This window comes from Erpetoichthys calabaricus, chromosome 2 (genome assembly GCF_900747795.2).
Source record: "Erpetoichthys calabaricus chromosome 2, fErpCal1.3, whole genome shotgun sequence".
Taxonomy (NCBI): Eukaryota; Metazoa; Chordata; class Cladistia; order Polypteriformes; family Polypteridae; genus Erpetoichthys; species Erpetoichthys calabaricus.
In genome coordinates, this window is record NC_041395.2 from 88,809,276 (window position 1) to 88,828,635 (window position 19,360).

General features: G+C 39.2%; 1 protein-coding gene across 1 annotated transcript in view; it reads left to right on the top strand.

Moving 5' to 3' along the window:
• Positions 1–1,290: 1,290 nt before the first annotated feature.
• The window catches only part of LOC114646085 (metaxin-1-like), a 68,572-nt gene continuing 50,502 nt past the window's right edge, over positions 1,291–19,360 (top strand). The window contains exon 1 of the mRNA XM_028794074.2: positions 1,291–1,417. Within this exon, the coding sequence (XP_028649907.2) occupies positions 1,337–1,417 (81 nt within the window). The 5' untranslated portion in view covers positions 1,291–1,336. The remainder of the gene's footprint in view (positions 1,418–19,360) is intronic.

Sequence of the window (19,360 nt, forward strand, 5' to 3'; positions counted from 1 at the left end):
TTACAATCAACTTATTTCTGTCACAATTTTCTTTAAAGGATGAATTTAATAAGTATAGAAATCTTTTATGTTTTTCTTTAGAGTTCTTTTAATTTAATATTAGGTTTTGGATGATCATCTACTCATTTTCATTGTGAAATTTTTTAAGTAATGGAAATAAAATCTGTCAATTTTGTGTACCTTTTCTTGAAACAATTGTACAAATTTTTGTGGACACAAAAAACATCTACTTCTAATATTTTTTTATATTTTATAAAAGTACTATTACACACAAGGAATGGTGAAGGACTTACTTACCAAATTGTTGGTTGTGGGAGGTCAGCACTTCAAAGCCTGTCCCAGCAGCCATGAGCACAAGGCAGGAGCCAGCCCTGAACAGGATCCCAATACATTGCAGGGCACAAGCACACTTATTCACACAAAGCCAGTTTACATTGATGAATTAATCAAAAAATGTCTTTGAATGCAGTTGCTTTAAAACGTTTATTCACAACATTGAAAACAGTACCGTGCTCTCACTTGAAAGTCCCTGGTTACGATATATTAGCTGGCAACCATGCTGTTTTAATTGTAGATTATAAACGGCCCCAATGCAAGTGTGGGAGCGCAGCCTTGTGATGAAGTGGCTAGGAGATGTACCGGTTCAGCAAAACTCTAAATGAATCAGCAGGTTAGAAAATACAATCTCACTATAAACAAATACTCAATACTTGTCTTTGGAGTAGTGTCTGGGCAATATCAACATCTCCTTACATTCAATGTGCACTGTCAAAAGACGTCTCAGATGAAAAGAGATGATTCAGTGTTGCCAGGTTTCAACATAATAACTCAGATTCCCGTCAAAACCATGCTCGGTGCTGAGTTGAGGTCGCCGTATAACAGGCTTTTATTTAATGATTCTCGCACTCACACTCGCTTTCAAACTCTAGCACTTCATCAATCTCTCTCACTTCATCAATTGTTTTATTAGTGTTAAGTGTCATTCTTTCCTACTAAATAAAAGCAATGAATAGTTCATTTAACAACACGATCTAAGTTTAGATAGTCGTTAGTTTATTCTATCTACGCATTTATAAAATTGTATATTAGGCAAAAGAAGCAGTTTCGAAAAAAATACATTTAAAAAAATGTATATTAGGCAAAAGAAGCAGTTTCGAAAAAATACATCTAATCCCAACTCATTTCCATAAGAACACTTAAGAAAACTTCGCTCAGTTTATGTGACAATCCTGACCACCCGATGACACGGACATGGTTACCAACGATCGCATCTTGTTACTATGCTGAAGTTCTGTCCCAAGAAGTGCTTCCGGGTCACGATTGACGCAAAAACAACATGGCGGCTGCCATGGAACTGTATTGCTGGAAAGGAGACTGGGATTTACCTTCAGTGGATCCCGACTGCCTCACTGTCCTGGTAAGCTGGTCCAAGCGTGGACAGTCGAAAGAATGTTTCCGTCTAGATAGTTTGATTTGTTTCGGAACTTAAAGCGACGCGGTTGCTTGGCTGGGTAGTTGCGGCCATACTACTCTGCGAAAGTCACATTGAAAACTTTTATTTACTCGCCTTCTGTCATTGGCGACCCTCGTTATTTTTTTGTCTTTGGATGTGACATTAGTTATCCAAATGAAAATAAACACACCCAGAACTTGCTTAAAGAAAGCCAAATGATATCTTATTAGTATAAGCTAGTTATAATACCAAAAGTTAAACTGCCAAATATTGTCGGCTCATTAAGGTAAATTTGGATGTTTGCAAAGTTTTTGTAGGAATGAAGATGATTTAACTACTGCAAAAAAAGTTAGACATGTGCTTATACAGTAGTTACACATCAGTGTTTGGATTTTTGTTTTTGTTATGCATTTTAACTGTAGAACAGATAGTCCAATTAACTATAGAAAAGCAAAGTATGAGGCAGTTGTACACGAGTGATTCTTTAAACTGAAATAGTTGTAGTGTATGCCTGTATACCAGTTTTACTATGGTTTACACAATATGGGCCGAGTTTCCAGAATAAAACATTGACCCGTCTGCTGAACCTTCTTAAACCACTTTTAGAATAGTTAATTATTTCTTACTTCCTTTATGCTTTATATGTAATCATTAAATGACATGTAACAGACATTAAATAATTTTGTGCTCCCACCCACGGTGAAGTGCAGTTCTGCTTCTTAAATGTGCAGAACTTTAAGTAAAGGTGAAAGAAAAAGTTTGTAAAACCTTTAGAACTACCTCCTCTGAGTACTCCAGTTTTCTTCCCACATCTCAAAAGTGTGCATTCCATGTTAGTTGGCAACTCTAAATTGGCCTGTGGGTACGGTGAGAGTTAGTGTGCACTTTAATGAACTGGCACAACATTCAGGGTTGGTTCCTACCTTGAACCCATTAGCGTCCTGCAATCCTGCATTGGAAAGCTGGGTGAGAACATGAATGATTTTTTAATTAGTTCATATTTTTGTGTGCACTAAGAGGTGAATGTAATGATGAAATCTCATTTTTCGTACTGATACCCAGACCTGCACCCTGGAGTCTGCAGCAGGAGCAAATTTGTCAAAGTTTGATTCTTGGTAGTTATCACTACAGCATATGTTTCACAACACTTGTGAAGAGCACCAGCCAAGAACACCAATGTAGTTGTCAGTTGTGTCCACATTAATTGACAAATTCTTAAAAGTCCTGCCACTTTAAGTACTGTGAGGTAGGCATCTTCACCACTGATGGCACAGGCCTAGTAGGCCATCTCCTACTTGATCATGCAGTTCCCCTTCCCACATGCTGAGGTAAGGGTCAGAGATTGATAGATTGGATAAAGGGACTTCAGTACATGCAGTAAACTTATGAATGTAATATTTGTCTGACAGTATAAACAGAGACACCTGGATGGGTGTTATCTAGCCTTTTTTCTTTCTTTTAAATGCTATAGTTATCTACTTTTTTACTCTTTCAGAATAAGGGCATGAAATACTTCAGTAATGTGTGATTTAGACACACTAATATGTGCATAATATTCCCATTATTTTGTTCAGTTTCTTGATTTACAATGATTATCCATGGCCGCCAATTAGCAGACCATGTCTGGACAAAGAAAAATGTTTATGGAACACGATTTAAAAAAAAAAAAAAGCCTGAATAAATAACATGGTATTTTAAAAGTTGCAGTTTTGACACTATAGCCTGAACTAACATGCAATTTCTCTTAATGGAGCTTTGTGTCTTCTAGTCAGTTGCATGAGTTATTTAAAGTTTAATGCTCAGCTTAGTCAGTCACAGATTAAAACTGTATCAAAAAGAGGAAGAATCAGCTGCCAATCATTTTGTGCCTATGATAAAATGGAAGTTTTGTGAGGAGAGACTTTACTAAGACCAAACCAGAGTTAGTTCTAAGAAATGATAGGTTGATGATACATTTTCAAAAATGAGTGGACTGTGAGCAAGTGATGAAGCAGACATAGAGACTTGATCTTGATCTATACAAGCTTTACTTAGATTAGTGTCAAAGTGGACGTTGACAAAGACAACTAAGTCAGCCTCTGTGGATGATCAATGAAACCTTTTAGATATAGGGGTATTAATAGCTTAAGCTTTTCATTAGATTGATATGATTTTCCTTGAACTCAATTGAGAGACATGTTTTGCAGTTGCTTTTAATGACTCATTTACAGCCATTTCAGAGTTAAGTATTCCAATTAATTGACTGTGACACTGCTTGTTGACTAGATCATGCAAGTGAGGATTTTACTGTTCTCTGTACATGGGACAATAATGACCCTATAAACCTATAGTGCTATGTTAGTAATGGGTTTTGGCTGTTAAATGTACAGAGATATTTCAAGTAAAGTATATACTAACCTTTTTAACTATTACAGTTGTTAAGATTAAATTAATACACTGACATAGCACAGAAAATGAATATAGATATTCAGTCTTTGTAAAGAGACTTCTTGAAAAGAATCATCTCCTGTTCAGTCTGCTTTTGCTGATAGGATTTGGGGTGATAAGAGGCTTTGCACAGCTGACTTGCCCTTTTAGTCCACAGTAAACAGTCTGGCCAATACCACATGCACTACATGCAAATCTCTTTAAATGGGATGTACAATGTCCAAACATCTTTGAATTACCATTGCGTTGATATCCCGAGGGACAGGGTCTGGGACATTTCTGTACATATGTGGCCTGTCTCAAGGGCACAGGTAGTCTATATTTCTGTGCTATGTTGTGCAGTACTGCACAGGCCATCACAATGTGGCAGACCTTTGTGGGGCAGAACAGTAGTATGGCTAGCCATGCAAGGAATGAGTTGATTTTTTTGTTTTCTTTGGCTGATGATGATGACTTGTATGTAAACTAAACTAGACTTCCTAGAGCTGTCCTCTTGGACTTGAGTGTCAAATTGGAACCTACATTACAGGGACCATCATGTAGAAATCATGCAATCATCTGTTCCGTTACAGGTTTTAACAACCATGGGGTATCTGGTGACTGGCACTTTCCAGTGTGAACTGGCTGACTGGTCAGGAACCTCGCAGTCATCGCTGAGCTGAAGCATGCCATCTGTATGGGATAGTGTAATTAGTGCTTTAAGTTGAACTAAGTAACTGCCACTGTACTCCCTTTTATTTCTGTTACTTAATACTTCTTAAAATTCACATATGGTTACTCTGGAGAGCAGGAGTTACTTCAGCTGTGCTGTGTGATCTGACACAAGCAGGGAAGTGTCAGCATTTCAAACCCTGGGTATAATTAAGGTGCTACCCTGATGCATTCCTTATGGTCAAGTGAGGAGGCCAAGATCAAAAGGCAAGTTGCATCAATTGCTGATTTTACTAGTATTATCACAATTAACTGCACATGTGTTGTAGTAAAGATACCATCACAGAATTAATTAGCTTTAGTAGACAGAAAGCACTTTAATTAAATACAACTAAAATGTGCTACTCCAATGTGTCTGACTAATAATGTTGTGATCTGGCCCAGCTGAACCCACAATTCCTTTATTTTATCAAATAGCAGTGTGGGAAGCAGACCTCAGGGTCATGCTGTGTGTATAGCACACTCTTTATAGATAAAATACACCTGATGCACACACTTAATGTTATTACCAACATTGACAGCTGTGTTGAGAGTTACTGGTTATAGAATTGGTTCAAGACCATCAGAATGTGAGCGATGTGTCTTTGAAATGTGCAGTGAAACAAGATTTTCTGTTCACTTCATTGTCCTGTCACCTGGAGTCAGTAAAATGCCAACACGTTCCCATAACATTAAAAAAATTTTGATGCCAGTATTGTGTTTTATAAATCCTAATTTATGGCTTACATTCATTTCTGAGCATAAACAAGTTTTATATATGCAGTCCGTGGTCCTTACAGAGAATTCCGTTATTATTTCTTTAAGACATATTTTATCACTCATCATCACATGCCAGATCAACCTCGTTCCACTAAGTGATGTCTGTAACATTACCTTTGGGAGATGGCTAAGAGACATTTTCAATATATATCTTAACCACATGATGTGGATGGTCTCATTCTGGAGCAGCACTAGTGATATTCCAAGACCTTTGCACCTTCCTGAGCTCTTATCCCAACTGTGAAGAGTAAACTGTACCACCTTCAAGAGAACAGGTATTGAGGAAGCTGTACCCACAGTCTCATTCTTCCAACCACAATGATCATTGGAACCACAACGATCATTGGTGACATGAGTGTTGAAATGTAGAGAGATGAACGGTTTGTCCAAAGACTTGACTTCTACTTTACCCCACTGTTTGTAGCAAGGTTTATGGTACTGCTGGATTTACTCATGCTCATGTAATTTTTAAGATGTATTCGGATGGGATTAGTTTTTAGTTACACAAGGAACTGGTATAAAGTCAGTGCTTAAAACGGGGTAGTGACACAGTGGTACTCCATACTTGTATACTTGTTATTGTATGCCTACTATCAGTTTGAACTACATTAGCAACCCTGTCCGTTTGCACCTCCATGGGGAACACCCCACATTCACATGGTTTTCTATATACAGTGGTGTGAAAAACTATTTGCCCCCTTCCTGATTTCTTATTCTTTTGCATGTTTGTCACACAAAATGTTTCTGATCATCAAACACATTTAACCATTAGTCAAATATAACACAAGTAAACACAAAATGCAGTTTGTAAATGATGGTGTTTATTATTTAGGGAGAAAAAAAAATCCAAACCTACATGGCCCTGTGTGAAAAAGTAATTGCCCCCTGAACCTAATAACTGGTTGGGTCACCCTTAGCAGCAATAACTGCAATCAAGCGTTTGCGATAACTTGCAATGAGTCTTTTACAGCGCTCTGGAGGAATTTTGGCCCACTCATCTTTGCAAAATTGTTGTAATTCAGCTTTATTTGAGGGTTTTCTAGCATGAACCGCCATTTTTAAGGTCATGCCATAGCATCTCAATTGGATTCAGGTCAGGACTTTGACTAGGCCACTCCAAAGTCTTCATTTTGTTTTTCTTCAGCCATTCAGAGGTGGATTTGCTGGTGTGTTTTGGGTCATTGTCCTGTTGCAGCACCCAAGATCGCTTCAGCTTGAGTTGACGAACAGATGGCCGGACATTCTCCTTCAGGATTTTTTGGTAGACAGTAGAATTCATGGTTCCATCTATCACAGCAAGCCTTCCAGGTCCTGAAGCAGCAAAGCAACCCCAGACCATCACACTACCACCACCATATTTTACTGTTGGTATGATGTTCTTTTTCTGAAATGCTGTGTTCCTTTTACGCCAGATGTAACGGGACATTTGCCTTCCAAAAAGTTCAACTTTTGTCTCATCAGTCCACAAGGTATTTTCCCAAAAGTCTTGGCAATCATTGAGATGTTTCTTAGCAAAATTGAGATGAGCCCTAATGTTCTTTTTGCTTAACAGTGGTTTGCGTCTTGGAAATCTGCCATGCAGGCCGTTTTTGCCCAGTCTCTTTCTTATGGTGGAGTCGTGAACACTGACCTTAATTGAGGCAAGTGAGGCCTGCAGTTCTTTAGACGTTGTCCTGGGGTCTTTTGTGACCTCTCGGATGAGTCGTCTCTGCGCTCTTGGGGTAATTTTGGTCGGCCGGCCACTCCTGGGAAGGTTCACCACTGTTCCATGTTTTTGCCATTTGTGGATAATGGCTCTCACTGTGGTTCGCTGGAGTCCCAAAGCTTTAGAAATGGCTTTATAACCTTTACCAGACTGATAGATCTCAGTTACTTCTGTTCTCATTTGTTCCTGAATTTCTTTGGATCTTGGCATGATGTCTAGCTTTTGAGGTGCTTTTGGTCTACTTCTCTGTGTCAGGCAGCTCCTATTTAAGTGATTTCTTGATTGAAACAGGTGTGGCAGTAATCAGGCCTGGGGGTGGCTACGGAAATTGAACTCAGGTGTCATACACCACAGTTAGGTTATTTTTTAACAAGGGGGCAATTCCTTTTTCACACAGGGCCATGTAGGTTTGGATTTTTTTTTCTCCCTAAATAATAAAAACCATCATTTAAAAACTGCATTTTGTGTTTACTTGTGTTATATTTGACTAATGGTTAAATGTGTTTGATGATCAGAAACATTTTGTGTGACAAACATGCAAAAGAATAAGAAATCAGGAAGGGGGCAAATAGTTTTTCACACCACTGTAATTTGACTATTATCAGTGTGCCTTCAGATCCCTGAGGGAACATATCGCATCACCTCCCCCTCATCTACATGCTCAACAAGGAGTACACTGACAGTTCTTTTTTTTCTACTTCAGGCACTGTGCAAAGTGATTATTACTGGAGCGCCTCTGTAATTTTAGTCCCATTTGAATCACTGAAATAACACAATTTTACTCATATTTCAATTTGCATAGGATTAGTTTAACTTGGGAAAACTTATAACTTTAGCCCACCTCCTACTGTAACATTATTCCAGTCTGAACAGGGTTTAAGATTAAACTATAAGTAGAAATCAAAACCTTCTAAGAATGTTGGTATTTCTAACTGTTCTAAATGTTTCCTTAAATAGAACCAGTAGCACAAATGCCCTTTCTGGTCAGCGCAACATTACTTACATTGCGATATGAGCCAATGCACACTTTTGGATGACTCCTGAAATAAGTTGTTTTAGCAACATTCTCTGATACTCATTTAATTGCATTGTTCAATTACTGAACACTGCAACTGAATTGAATTAAATTGAATTCTGAAAATTTATATTTGATTTTAGAATACGATGCAGCTAATTGTTTGATGTTTGATTGACTGGCTTCTTGTGATCTATTTGAACTTGGAAAATTTAAGATGGTAATTTTTTCTTAAAAAATTTTGTAGTTCTGGTCTAAGAGGGCGTTATGCCATATTCCCTTTTGGTGCCTAGAGAAAGCATTTACTGACTAGTCATTACCAACAGCTGCTAATGCACCATGAGAAACTTAACATGTGGCTTAACCTTCTTAGCATTGCGTTTTATTCCAAAAAAACATGTAAATAGCGTTGCATCTTTTTTTGGCATAAAATTACACATTTATTAAATCTCAAAAGTATAATAATAATACAAATAATAATAGTAATGATGAATAAAAATAATAATATGAAATGAACAATAATAACAATAATAATACTACTAATTATGCCAAAACAATATATAATCTTAGAATGAGTCCTTATGTGGTAAATTTTAAAGCACAGTGAAAGACACAATCCAACATCACAGTCGGGACAATAATAGCGTGTTTCTTTTCAGATTTTTTTCTCAGATTTATCAGTTTTTGAATAGAACACTGCACACGGATAAGTTTGATTCTTTTTTTTTCTCATGGTGTTATATAAGCAATAAAATGTCTGCCAATAAGACACTCTGATTGATCCTCGATGTGCTGAGTCGACTGCGTCTCTTTAGTACTATGGACGGTGAATATGCGGCAATGATATGTTCTATACCCCGAGGCACTTGTGCTAATCGCTGGAGACTTCAACCATGTAACACTGGACAAAACATTACCTGCCTTCTCCCAGTATGTGGATTGTAACACCTGGGGAAATAGGACTATTGACCTACTGTATGCAAACGTTAAAGATGCATACAGCGCCACCCCGCTGCCTGCGCTTGGGAAAGCAGATCATAACTTGGTTCTGCTTCAGCCTTACTACAAACCAAGAGTGAGGGAGCTACCTACAACCACACGCTCATTCAGGAAGTGGTCCACTGAGGCAGAACAGGCTCTGAGGCTTTGGAACTACGGACTGGGATATCCTGCAGGGATCTTATAGTGAGAACACTGAGGAAGTTGTTGAATGCGGAGTGGTGGCTCTGAGGCTAAGGATCTGCGCTGGTATCCCGAAGGTTGCCGGTTCAAATCCCCATCACTGCCAAAAGAGATCCTGCTCTGCTGGGCCCTTGAGCAAGGCACTTAACCTGTAATTGCTCCAGGGGCGCTGTACAATGGCTGACCCTGCGTTCTGACCCCAAGGGGTATGCGAAAACTACCAAATTCCTAATACAAGAAATTGTATAAGGCGAACAAAAAAAAGAAAAGAACAAAAAAAAAAAAAAAATGCACTACTGACTACATCAACTTCTGTATGGACATTGTAGTTCCAGTAAGAACAGTACACTGCTATGCTAAAAACAAGCCATGGATTACAAGTGACATCAAGGGCCTTTTGAACCAGAAGAAAAGGGCTTTTAAAGGCGGTGATCAGCATGAGCTCAAGTGCGTGCAGAAGGAACTCCCGAGTCCACTCAGGGCGGCGAAGGAGCAGTACAGGAGAAAGCTGGAGCAGAAGTTGCAGAATAACAGCATGAAGGAAGTATGGGATGGGATAAAGATCATCACTGGCTGCAGCTTGAAGCGGGGTGCCACCATCGAGAGAGATGTGGAGAGATCAAACCAGATGAACACGTTTGACCACCTTAACCCACTCTCACCTCGGAGTACTGCACCCTCCACCCATCCTTATGCTGATACCAGCATAGGAGAGAGTTTACCCCAACCCACAATTACAGCAGCCCAGGTAAGCAGAGAGCTGAGGAGACTTTGTGCCAGCAAAGCAGCGGATCCAGATGGAGTATTGCCACGACTGCTAAAGGCCTGTGCGTTGGAGCTGGGGAGTCCTCTACAGCGCATCTTCAACCTGAGCCTGAAACAGGGGAGAGTCCCGAGGATTTGGAAAACATCTTGTATCACCCCAGTCCCAAAGGTATCATGTCCTAGTGAGCTGAATGATTTCAGGCCTGTCGCCCTGACGTAACATGTGATGAAGACCATGAAGCGGCTGCTGCTTCACCACCTGAGGCCACAGGTCCGTCACGCCCTCAACTCTCTGCAGTTCGCATACCAGGAGAAGGTGGGAGCGGAGGATGCCATCATCTACATGCTACACCGATCCCTCTGCCACTTGGGCAGAGGCAGTGGTGCTGTAAGAATTATGTTTCTGGACTTCTCTAGCGCCTTCAACACCATCCAACCTCTGCTTGTTAGGGACAAGCTGACAGAGATGGGAGTAGATTCATACCTGGTGGCATGGATCGTGGACTATCTTACAGACTGATAAAGAAAATATTAAATTAAAGACTGATAACAATACAGGTGTACAGACAGTCATTAACTTTGAATAATGTTAACGTTTACCCCCCCGGATGGAATTGAAGAGTCGCATAGTGTGGGGGAGGAACGATCTCCTCAGTCTGTCAGTGGAGCAGGAAAGTGACAGCAGTCTGTCGCTGAAGCTGCTCCCCTGTCTGGAGATGATACTGTTTAGTGGATGCAGTGGATTCTCCATGATTGATAGGAGCCTGCTCAGTGCCCGTCACTCTGCCACGGATGTCAAACTGTAAAGAGCAGATATTTCATAATTAGTGAAAACGTACACTCGGACATAATTTCACCAATGAACAGTGTTGCCGAAATTTTGTTTTTTGGACCAGTACCATCGCTGCTCAGGTTTCATCACAAGTCCTCGCAATATCAAAAAGCCTAAAAAGGCCCAGATATTATCAGCAGTTGCTGGTTCCCACCTTTTTGAATGGAAAAACTGTTTAAGTGTACGGTTATCTGCCCAACACTGTTCAGCGTAACAATTCATCTCAGCAACAATTCTGTCAATCCACTTTAGTTCCTGGCTGCCCCACAAAATCAAAACAAGGTGGTGCTGGTTTATTTGAAGCAGGGTCAACAGACAGCCAGAAGCGAGGGACACTATTTGATTCATCAGAATCACTTTCGGGCTTGCTGTCCTTTTCAGTTTCACCACCTGAGGAAAGATTCATCTCCTCATCACTGCTGATGAGAAGCTCCTCAACATCACTGCTTGTATCACTAGCAAGAGTGTGTACACCTGGGCTGCTGAAAAATGTTTCTTATGAGACTCCATTATTACAGAGGGAGTTACTGATCACACTTACAGCTGAGAGAACAAGACGCAACAACACCTTTGCCTATGTGATGCTTGGATGTTATGCTTGCGCACCTATAGATAAATAGATAGATAATGTTGCTGACTTATGCTGACAGTACTTTTACAGCCTGAGTGATTGTCTGTTCTAATGTTTACGCAAGATGCATCTGTACAGTTGCCAGCGTGACACTCGGGAGTAATGCTTTCAGCATGGTTTTTGGAGCCTGAGTAACACGTAGGACTAACACTAAGGAGGTTAATAAGATACCATAAGATACATTTCAGGCAATGTTCATACTGTCCTATTTGGTAATGAAATTAAAAAGATGAGAACCTTTGAATTTCAATACAGAGGAATGCTGTTAGAGCCAAATGATTAAACAAGTCTTTCAGATCTTTATGTTGGATATTTTTTAGCATAAATGAAATAATCTTTAAGGGTTACACAGTAATGCAGTGGTTAGCTATGAAGCTGAGTTCAAACCCCATACTTGATTATACTTTGTGGAGTATGTGTATCCTCTCACATTCCAAAAGAAGTGCACAATGTGTGTAAGGACTGGCAACACATTCAGGGCTGTTTCCTATCTTGACCATGATACTGCAGGAATAGGCTAACTCCCCTTGATCCTCCATTGGATTAATCAGGATTGAGAATGTTATGTTACAAAAAATGATAAATATTACGTTTGATTTAATCACCTCCTGCTGTTATACTGGTTATGTGTAAGACACATTTTATGTATATTTAATAGAGGCAAAATGGTGTTACAGTAGTTAGCTCTGAGTTAAACTGCAGGTCCGGACACTCTTGGTATGGGAATTGCATGTTTTCTCAGCATCTTTTTTTTTTTTCTCAACATTTCTTTTTCTTTTCCTCCCTGACTGAAGCCCTGTGATGCGTTCTTTCTTGACTTCTATCTGACACTGCTGGTGTTGACTCTTGTCCCTGGTGACTCTGACTTGTATTGACTGGGTTAAATAATAGATTGATGAACGACTGTGTTTTGTCTGTGGGTGTTCAGCTTAGTTTATTGCTAAGTTGATATTCACTCCTTGCCGTACTAAATTGGCTATTTACTTTGAAATTAAACACCACAAAAATTAAGATTTATATCCTCGCATGTTTTCTTGCACCAAAGAAAAATATAAGCATAGTGTTTTGTTTTACTGTTGATAATAAGGAAGTAGTACTCCTAAAGTGTAATAAATTAAAAAAAAAAAAAAAAGCACCACAACTGTGAGCATTTACTTTGACCTATAAGGTACTTTCCATTATTGATACAGTTATTCAAAACAAAGTAGTCACTTATAAAAATTTATTTTACGTTACCACTATTGAAACTATTTTGATTTTTACACCATGCAGTATAAGCATTCATGTGTGCCTTAGTAAGCATCTAACTGAAAGACAATATCTTACCTCAGAATTTCAGCCAGTGACTCACTGATGTGCCTGTTTATATAGTCCGGTCCTTAAGTATTTGGACAGGGACGTCATTTTCATAATTTTGGCTTTGTACACCACCACAATGGATTTGAAACAGTAGTCATTATGTGATTAAAGTATAGACTTTCAGCTTTAATTCAAGGTCAGGTCAAGTTGGGGAGCATGCACTGGTGCAGTGCATTAATGCACCCACCACAAACCAAAAAAGCTTGTGAACCTGGTTGGCAACTGTGGTAGAAATGTAACATCTTATTAAAAAAAGAAACATCCTCTAACAGGACAAATCAGTTATCAGGCAGGAGTAAAGCTGTTCATTGTGTCTTTTAATTACTCCTTGGCAAAATGCCTTAGAGGGAGCATTCTTCAAAAGCAGTCTGTTACAACCTGGTCAGAATGATTAGAGAAACAAAGAACAGAGGTTAATTTTATAAACTGTTGAATTTACATACAGTGTCAATCAATCCATATATTTTACTCTGGTTGGTTTACACCCAAATGACTCATATAACATAAATGTATTATATTCTGGTGGTTCTTTATACCCTTGAGTTGAGCAACCACCCTTGAAATTTCTGTGCATATAAAAACTGTCCATTCTGGTTGTTTACAGGACATCTGCTGACTTCTTGGTCATCTCTTCGTCATCTTTCAGTACATTTTGTTGTTCACTTGATCTGATTTCCGACATTTATTAACCCTTTATTCTATTTCTTTAAGATGAATGCTGTGTTACCCAAAAATTATTCTTCCACACAACCCCTGCAGGTAGACATGCAGTCCAGTCTCACCCTCCTGAAATGATCATCTATGTGCAGCAGCCAGATGTTACATGGGTGTCCCCTTGGCCTGGTCTAGCCGCTCAGGTGTTCAACAATGAGAATCCTGACAGCTGGATCACCCTCGGGGAATTGTGCCACATGGCCATTGTGCCGTAACTGACACTCCCTTACAATGCAGGAAATGTGCCACATTCAGGACTTTGTGAGCAACCTTTCGTTCAACACAAAGTTAAACCAGAGGTACCCAAGGATTCTCCAAAGAGACACAGTACAAAATGAGTCCAGTCTTTGTCTCAGGTTACTGGATAGCATCCATATCTCGCAGCCTTATAGCAAGACAGGAAGCACCAGGACTCTAAAGACTTTCCAGCGACCTCAAGACCCCCATGCGATGCTCTGCCATTCTGTCTACTTACTTAATTTAAGTGGTTTAACAAAAATATTGAATGAGCTCTTTAGAAAAGACAGGCATTTTTATACATGGTCCCCCTATTTTCAGGGGCTCTTAAATATTTGGACAGACTAACATAATCATAAATATCATGGTCATTTTCGGTATTTGGTTGAAAATCCTTTACAGTCAATGAGTGCCTGAAGTTTAGAATCCATGGCCATCTCCAAGTGGTGGGTTTCCACACCAGTTATGCCAGTCCTTTACACAGCTGTCTTAAGTTTCTGTTTGTTGCACATTCTGTCATCAGTTTTGTCTTCAGCATGTGAAATGCATGTCCAATTAGGTTGACATCAGTTGCTTGACTTGGCCATTGAAGAATATTCCACTTCTTTGCTTTGGAAAGCACTTGAATTACTTTCGCCGTATGTTTTGGTTCATTGTGATATTTTTTGTAAACTCCTTAAATTAAAGCTGAAAGTCCACACTTCAATTATATAATGATTGCTTTATTCCAAATCCATCGTGGTGGCACACAGTGCCAAAATTATGAAAATTGTGTTACTATCCAGATACCTGTGGACCTGACTGTATTATTTATCTGTTAACTGTAGGAGAAAGGAAAAGATAGATTTGAGAGGGTGCTTCAACTTTTGGGAAAGTTAATCATAGAAATCTGTGTAAACCAGAGGCATCCACATATTTATAAATCGATCTATGTATACTATCTAGTAATTCGAAATATTGGTTTTTGAATCAGCGACTTGCAACTTTCCTGCTGTTTTCATTTTTCAGACTAAAATGAGCTTCCTAGTGTTCTTGCTAAAGAAAAAACAGTGTACCCTTAACATATTTGTACCAGTAAGAGATGGACTTCATGGTTAATAAATATGTGTGATGTTATTTTTTAAATATGCATTGATCACTAGGGATGGGAAATATCAGGGGCACCATATTACAATATTATCATAATGCTTCTGTCACAATGAGAAAACATTGTGTTTTTTATGTTTTAGAATACATTAAGCTCTGAAGTCTGATGTTATACACTGACCCATCTGTATTTTTCTCTTTGTGACCAATAAAGTATCTGTCTGTTATCTGTAATCGCAAAATTATTTCCCTGAAGGGTTGCTTCACACCTTGTACACAGTGCTGCTGGCATAGGTTCTAAGTTTTTAGGCCCTAAGGGAAAAATTTCAATGAGCAAGAAGCGACTAGTTGGTAACTCTTAATAAATAAATGTTTTAATATCTAAACACTCTAGTCTCCACCATAAGACTAAAAATTCTCAGTCACGGAATCCTGGTTCATTCTAGCATTGCACATTGGTGAACCAGAATTACATCATCTGTAATAAAAAAAAGGCAAGGTAGACTTGGTTCAAACTGCAGTTTGCTGGTAGAATATTGTAGACTAGTAGTTCTTCATTAAATTGAGTATTGTATAAGGAGAGCTTAATGTTTACTGTCAAATGAAACACGTTTTTGTTTTCAGTATGTGATTAATTAGTGTATTATAATTTTGATGTAACTATATGTTTTTATTACATTTAGGTAATACATTTCTGCTTTTTTATTCATTGCAATAGTTATTTTCATTGTATGTCAATTACTAAAATGCATTACCTTTTTTTATTATGTATCATAAGACTATGCATATACATGCTGTAAAAATAAACTTGTGTTAAGTTACTGCCACTGTGATCTATTAGAAAATACAGTTGCATTTTTCTAACACACAGTAATACATTTTCTAAAAATGTTATTTAAACCAAAACTAAATAAACTAATAATATACTGCTCAAAAAAATGAAGGGAATGCTTAATCATGACAGACTAACACCAAGTCAATGAAGCTTCAGGGAAATCAATCTGTCCAGTTAGGAAGCATAAGTGATTGTTAATCAACTTCACCTGCTTTGGTGCAAAAGAAAGTTATAACAGGTGCACTGGAGAGGCAACAGCTGGACAACCCCCAAAAAGGGAATGGTTTTGCTTGTGGCCACAGACAATTTCTCAGATTCTTCTGTAGTTTTGCGTTATGCTAATGTCCTCGTCACTGCTGGTAGCAGGGGGCGATTCCTGCAGCAGATTCAGGTTGCGCAGATAGTCCAGCTCCTCCAGAATGGCACATCCCATCAGAAGGTCTGCTGTGTCTCCCAGCATAGTCTCAAGAGTATGGAGGATATTCCAGGAGATGTGCCGTTAACATGGATAGGGCCATAGAAGGGCATCAGTCCAGCAGCAGGACTGCTATCTGCTCCTTTGTGCAAGAAGGAACAGGAGGAACACTGCCAGAGCTCTACAAAATGACCTCCAGCTGGCTATTGGTGTGCAAATTTCTGACCGCGCTATCAGAAACAGACTCCATGAGGGTGGCATGAGGACCCGAAGTCCTCTAGTGGGACCTTTGCACACAGCCCATTACCATGCAGCTCAATTGGCATTTGCCAGAGCATACACAATTGGCAGCTCTGTCATTGGTGCCGCATTCTCACCACACATGAGAGCAGGTTCATCCTGAGCACATGTGAAAGAGTCTTGTAATGGAGACGCCATGGTAAACATTATGCAACCTGCAACATTGTTCAGCATGACTGGTTTGACAGTGGGTCAGTGATGGTCTAGGGAGGTATATCCTTGGAGGGTCACACAGACCTCCACACACTAGGCTATGGTACCCTGACTGCTGTTAGGTACTAGGATGATGTTAGATCTTATGCTGGTACAGTGAGCCCTGGCTTCCTCCTGATACAGGATAATGCCTGGCCTCGTGGCCAAATTGTGTAGACAGTTCCTGGATGATGAAGGCATTGATGCCATTGAATGGCCAGCATGTTTCCCAGACCTGAATCCCCCTGAGAACCTCAGGGACGTTATGTATCAATGTTGCTAAGTAGCGCTACAGAGTGTCCAGGATCTCACTGATACGCTGATCTATGTTTGGGAGGTGATTCCCCAGCATACCATTCACCGTCTTATCAAGAGTGCATACAGGCATGTGGGGGCCATACACACTACTGAGTCGCATTATGAGTTGCCATGATAAAATTTACGTAAGTTGGATCAATTTTTAATTGATTTCAATTTTTGACTTTGATTTTTGGTGTGATGTTACATTATTTTGTTCTCAACGAATTACAAAGTATTACTCAGTAAAGATTTTCTGATTGAATATTTTATTCATCAAGATCCAATGTGTGATTTAAGTGTTCCCTAATTGTTTTCGAGCAGAGTATATTTCAAGATAATTGCCAATATTATAAAAAGTTTGGTCTCCCCAAGATATTTGAGGTTTTGGAGAACTTTTATTAAGATCTCAGACCTTAATTAGCTCATGAGGGCTGTGGCTTGTTCAGTCATCGTTAGGAAACCCCAGGTGATGCAAATTGCAAAGCTATATAATTCTTTGACTCCTCAAACCTTGTCCCAACAATCAGCAGCCATGGGCTCCTCTAAGCAGCTGCTAAGCACTCTGAAAAATAAAATAATGCTTTTCAAAGCAGTAAGAAGGCCACAAGGAGATAGCAAAGTTTTTTCAGTTACCATATATACTCGCGGATAAGTCAGGACTTGATTTTACTGTATAATTTCTAGTATTTTATAATGTCAGTCGTTTAAGTCGAAAGCGGAAAACTCGCGCTATTGGTCCCAGAGATTATGATATGCTAACGCCCACCTGAGAGAGTAACCACAGAGCACACTGCCTTTTTTTTCTATGTGCGACAATGCACTGTATCAACACATGTTCCTAACCTCTCTCTCTCGTGCTTACGTGACCACAGGGTAATACCAGAACTATTCCGAAGCGACGTTTGCACTGTTTTGTGTTTTTTGTATCTCACACCCTCATACACCTTTATTGTAAGAGCATCCCTTATCTACGATGGAGCGTCTGAGAAAGTGATGTGAGATCGGAGGAGACAAGAAGATGTAAAAAAAAAAAAATTTAAGGGTTGCATTTTTGAACAGGCATTTAAGTCGGGTCTGATTTTTATTATCAATTTTTCGAGTTTCAAGACCTGACTTATATGTGAGTACATACGGTAGCTGTTTCCTCAGTTCGAAACGTTTTTAAGAAATGACAGTTAACAGGAACTGTGGAGGTGAAGTTGAGGGCTTGAAGACTGAGGAATCTTTCTGAAAGAACTGCCCATTAGATACCTAGAAAAGCAAATAAAACTCCCTGTTTAACTGCAGTAGACCTTTAGGAAGATTTAGCAGACTCTGAAGTGGTGGTGCACTGTTCTGCTATGCTGCGACACCTGAGCAAATATGATCTTCATGGCAGAGTCAGCAGATGAAAACCTGCATCCTAGCCACAAAATTCACTAAATCCTAAGCCTAACCCTAAGCCTAAATCAAAACATAGAGTATACACTTATTTTAAGCATAAGGGTGTCTAATCTTAAGTTTGTCCCTTTTAGTTCCCTTACATTTAAACATAGATTATACGCTTATCTTAAACAATAAGGGCGTCTAATTTTAAGTTTGTGTCCTTTCTATAGAACCCTAATTTACTTAAATTATAAGTTTGCAGAATAACCCTAATAATAAAAAAAAATTTTTGGCATCTATGACTTTGGTATACCTGAAATTGGCCAAATTTTGATTTTGCTGTTTTAGACCACAGGAATAGTTCCTATAGATTAATTACAGGTATTTGACCCTTAGTGCATATTTGAAATCTTTTTTAGATGCGCTTTTGGGTCAAATGTGTTCTATGATTTTATTAGGAAAACGTATAAGGTCTTGAGGCAAACTATTTTTCAGGTAATTGTAGATGGTAAAGATAAAGTGGTGATAGGAACCTAGAATTTTGTCAGTTACAGTTAAGGAAAGTACAATTGTATTCACGCAGGAAGTGTACCCGTGCACTCTTACCCTTCGGGGTAAACAATCTCTGTAATCCCTAACCTAAGCCTAACCCTGAAGTTTGCAAATGAACATCTGAACAAGCCTGATGTATTTTGAAAACACGTCTTGTGGACTGATGATGGAACATTTTGGCCACAATGTACAAATGTCTGGAGAAAAAAATGTGTTGAGTTCCAGGAAAAGAACACCTGTCCAGCAATTAAGCATGGTGGTGGTGGTGGTGGATCGATCTTGCTTCGGGCATGTGTTGCAGCCGATGGCACAGGGAACATGTCATTGGCAGGGGGAAGAATGGATTTGAATAAATACCAGCAAATTCTGGATGCAAACATCACACCATCTGTAAAAAAAGTTGAAGTTAAAAAGAGGATGGGGTCCTACAACGAGATAATGATTCGAAATACACCTTAAAATCTACAATGGAATAGCTCAAGAGACGCAAGCTAACTGTTTTGCCATATCCCTCGCAGTCCCTCC